This window comes from Gavialis gangeticus, unplaced genomic scaffold (genome assembly GCF_001723915.1).
Source record: "Gavialis gangeticus isolate Ggan-Ray unplaced genomic scaffold, GavGan_comp1, whole genome shotgun sequence".
Lineage (NCBI taxonomy): Eukaryota > Metazoa > Chordata > Crocodylia > Gavialidae > Gavialis > Gavialis gangeticus.
The window spans coordinates 9257262-9261993 of record NW_017728964.1 but is presented as its reverse complement, the minus strand read 5'-3'; the positions used below and the strand labels follow the sequence as shown (position 1 = coordinate 9261993).

At 43.2% G+C, this 4732-nt stretch overlaps 1 protein-coding gene across 1 annotated transcript in view; it reads right to left on the bottom strand.

Annotated features, from left to right (window-relative positions):
• OGFOD3 (2-oxoglutarate and iron dependent oxygenase domain containing 3) overlaps positions 1–4732 on the bottom strand; it is a 176857-nt gene that overhangs the window by 96334 nt on the left and 75791 nt on the right. Inside the window, exon 6 of the mRNA XM_019501553.1 lies at positions 4153–4209. Coding sequence (XP_019357098.1) covers positions 4153–4209 — 57 coding nt within the window. The remainder of the gene's footprint in view (positions 1–4152; positions 4210–4732) is intronic.

Genomic DNA, 4732 nt, shown 5'->3' with positions numbered 1-4732 from the left:
AGCCCAGCTCCACAGACCCCTGGCCAGCCTGCGCCCTACTCTGGGCCCCACCGGTGTCTGACCCTGGGACACTGGTCCCAAGATGGTGACCAAGGGGTGGGGCACCTGTTAAGGGCGGGGCTACCCATGCAGCCCTCAACAGCTTGCCAAAACTGGGTAGGCGGCCCTCGGCCCAAAATAATTGCCCACCCCTGTTCTACTTCCTGGACCTCAAAAATAGGGCTATTATCATGCTTGCCAAACATGCATCAAGCTTACATGCTCAACTAATTTTTTTTGCTCCCATTCTCCTCATTGCCATTCCAGATACAACCTAAATAGTTTATGAAATACGTAAAATTATTTGAGACTCTACAAAGCCCTCTTTCTACAAATTATATTGCACTTTGACTGTCAATGCAAACTAATTCATGTTTTCTCTAAAATGAAAAGTAAAGAGTCAGGTTACAATGATTATATTCCAACTGCTCAGGATGTATTTCTGCTTTGATCACATGCACTGGAAACAGCGCTGTTAGCACAGATGATAGCCAATAACTGTGAATTCAAGTGAGCAGCTTAAGTAAAAACAGATAAATCCCAAGGATTTCTGCTGATAGCAACCCTTCTGCAATTTCTTAGAATATGGCAAGGATGATACTGTGATACACTGGACAAACTTGGGGATTTTTAGGACAAACATGGGGAAGAACAAAGTGGTGACATTACAAGAAAGAAGGTACCAGAGTCCCCTCTATTTTGAGAGACAATGGGCAGAACACTTTGAAGAGTTAAAAAAGAAGTCAGCAGTGAAGCTAAAGTCCAAGAACAAGATACATTAAATTGGCACTCTTTGTTAGTTTGCAGCCTAAGAGTACTGGCCATCAACAAATACAGGATCTGAGGAACCAAGAAGGATACACACTACATTAGGCCTTCTGTAAAATATACAGCAACATCGGCTCACTAAGAAACAAGAGTTAGAAGAGTGTGTACACCAAATAAAATTTTACCCCCAATAAAATTTTGGCCCCGATGAGAGAGACACCCACAGTACTCCAATCAAACTACACTAATCTTTTGGTCCTTTTACTGATGTGTGCGCTATTCCCAATGAAAGACAGTGACAATGACAAATGAGAAAATAAAGTGATTAGAAACCTTTTGGTTATAGAAGAAAATATCATAAGAGTTGAACGAGGATGGTGGGGAAGGGCAGTACCCAATGGCTTTCTGACAGTTTGCCACAGTCTTCACTCCAGTGAGGTTTAAAAACAATGCACCAGCCCTGCTGCTACAATTATCTGCCAATGCCACTGCTGGAATAGCCTTTACACCAAGTATGCTGATTCTACAGTCCTATTCTAAGTAAAGATACAGAGACTCTGTCCAACAAGAGAAATGACCGTGATATACTTGGGAGCTGGTGGATAAAGCATGAGGCAGGGAATCAAAACTGATTCTGAAGCAGCAGTATTTTGACACAGAAACAGTTTAGAAACCAGACTCCTGGCTCATAATGTCAGCTCTGCTTTGTTATTGTTGTAATCAGTAACACTAAGACATGCATTCTGTTGAGTTACTGCTCTCCAGGGTGTCATATTTTTAAACAGACCTTTGTAGGTAAATTAAAGTAATGAAGATAAATGCTCCTGAGAATAGCTTGCAACAATCCATTACAGATACAGGCTACTGGAGTCTGGGATAAAGTAGTGCCGTTAAGAAGAACAAATGCATTTATTATGAAATGATGTTTGTGCCTTTTCTGTGGCAGATTGAAACATTTTCTGTACTAACTACAAGTTCCTGTGCTAGTGGTTCTCAACCCTTTCAGCTTCAAGGCATCCCCCTACCTACCTTTTCTGAATTTAGAGAACTAGAATCTAGCTGATGCTAAGTGAGGGAGGCAGGAGCACAATCTCAGCCTGCTGTGCCTCTGCCACCTGCCCTCCCTCTAGTCCAGTGGTCTCCAACCTTTTTAGTTATGAGATCACATTTAGCATTTAAAAGCAACCCAAGGTCTACCGTGTGTCGCTGTCCCTGTCCCCCTCCCCCACCCAAAGCAGGTAAGTCTGTGGGGCGGGAAGTGGGTGAGGGGGGCAGAATGAGGCAGAGGAAGAAAAAATTATTTGGGAGTGCACGTCCCCAGCAGGTAAGTCCCATCCAACCGGGGACCCACTCAATTTACCCCTGCTCCTGCCTCTGCCGCACTGTCCCTCACCACGGGGGCCTTGATCTAGTCCCCATCCCTTCCCCTCCCTACAAACTGACCTGCTGGGCTGAGGAGTGCGCATGCATGTACACAGGCACTCAGCCTCCCACCCCAGCCTCGGATCAACTCCAAGAGGCTCCAAGATCTACTGGTGAATCGAGATCCAGTATGGTGACCACTACTCTAGTCTGTATCTGAGGTAGCAAGCATGGCCCCTGCTACTGAGGCTGCTCCTATGGAGTATCAAGTACCAGCAACCAAAGCTACCTACCTTTGTGGCCTCTCCTACCAGTCCTGGGAGCATGGAAGCAGCAGGGGATGTTGAGCTGGGCTAAACAATGCAGCTCCATGGCCCCATATCCACCTGCCTGTCTGTTGCAGAACATGCTGCTCAAAACATGGGAGCAGCCTGCCCACAGGCTTCCAAGAGGGATGGGAAAACAGGCAGAGTTCTCAGAGGAACAGCTGTGAGCACCACTTGTCTACAGGATGGGGGCAGGGGGTGGAAGAGAGCACTCAGTTCCTCACACAGGAGATACACACATTACCCTTAAAAGGATCTCACAAAATCCTGGTTGAGAATCACTGTCCTGTTCTAAGCTGCTATCTTAAGCCCCCAGTGAAGAAAGCACAAATATACAGTACATATACCATTCTTGGGGATTTCTGATTTTATAGAATGGGAAACGCTATAAAAAAGAAACCCCAGAAACTCATCAGGTTGTTGCTATGCACTGGGAAGAATATGAATATGTTCAAGTTTAAACGGCTATCATCTAGAAACCCAGCCATATTAGACAAATATTAGCTAAAGTGGTCAAGTTAAACCAGTCAAAACTGTAAGAATGCCACAGCTCCAAAAAAGATAGGGATACTTAATCCAAAAGCCAAAACAAATATTTATTAGCACAGCAATTCTCAACCAAGTTTGCAGACACCCTTGGGTGCTGCAAGATCCTTTCAGCAGTGCTGCAGGCTGCTGCACAACAATATTGTGCAGCAGCCTGCAGCACCACTGAAGGGTTGTTGGGCACCGACCAGCCTCTAAAGAGGCTTCATTTAGTGTAAAAAGGTTGAGAAATACTGGATTAGCCTTTGTGTGACCTTCAATCTTGACCAACTTCAACCACTAGAGGGTGCTCACATTCGTCTATGGAATGCCTTTTAGGGGAGAGAATGTTAGGAGAACTACAAAGATGTGCTATATTCCATAGCTCAAATGTTTTTCCTAATACATTGAAAAAATGGAACCAAGTGTGAAAAGTGATTTAGACCTTAGCTACAATGCAAGAGCTGTACAATTTTAGCCTTCAGATTTAAGCAGAAAAGCTTCCCTACTGGTTATTTGAGTAGGGCCACAGGACAGTTCTACTTGGGTTCTGAATTTCTCAAGTCATGGTTTACTAAGATGAAATTTATACCCACTATTAATACAAATGACAGTGTGCAGCAGGAGACTAGATGATAAAATACAGTTTTTTACTGTTCGCTGAATCTTTTGGTTGTCCTTCACTTCAGTAAAACTGGAACAGGTTCTTATTTTTGACGATGCAATACATGGAGGCCTAAGGCAGTCCGGTGCAAAGAATATATTTTGAAGCAATGGGTCAGTGTTTTTCAGGTCATTTAATGTCATACCACAGGGGAATGGGTAGTAACTACCATTGCTCTGTTTACATTTACATTTCTTGTTACCCGATACCCTGATCATAGGGATTCGGTTTGATAAAGTTGCTCTCTTCCAACTCATCATGAATCGCCAACAGATGCTGTTCTCCATTTTCTCCAGCCCATGCTTTCTCATCTTTATAAGTATGACTATTCTGAGGTACCAATTCATGAAGGCCACATCAACAACATGGCTAAATCCAACTCCAAGGGCAATGTAAGGGTTAACCCCCGCGTCCCCTCCCCCCCCCCAATATTTCCTGGTTCATTCTCTAACTCTTGAATTTCTTTACCGGTATAACTGGAAATCCTCTTCTGTGAAGACATCTTGAATTTTATCCCCAAAGTACCTGCAAAATTAAGAAGTTTAAGAAGAGCCATTACAAACCATAATGCATTACCAAGTTTACATCTTCTCACCCTTATCTCTGCTTTGTCTTTTTCACAAAGTACCAATAAATTAAACCGATACAAGGGACTCATAACCCATCCCATTGTTTGAACTCAACAAGTAAAGAAAGGCACTGCTTACCCTGCTCTGCTGCAGGATATTACTAAAAGATTTAAGATACAGTGATAGCATTACTGGGCCCAAGAATTCTCCCATCTATATACCATAAAATAAGAATGGGAATTCCATTTTAGAAAACTGGTGCAAAATTCCCTGCATTTCCCCAGCTACTCAAAAAGCTATAGCTCAAGAACTGTGCAAGAGCCATTAGTAGTTACCCAATGCTTGAAAAGCAAATCCTACAAATAAATTATAAATTGCTTCCTACAGGTCCAATCCAATTCAACAGTTATATCAGATCTGATGCCACAAAAGTTTTTACAAGGACACAAGAGACAACAAAGAATCCTACAAACCCCAGA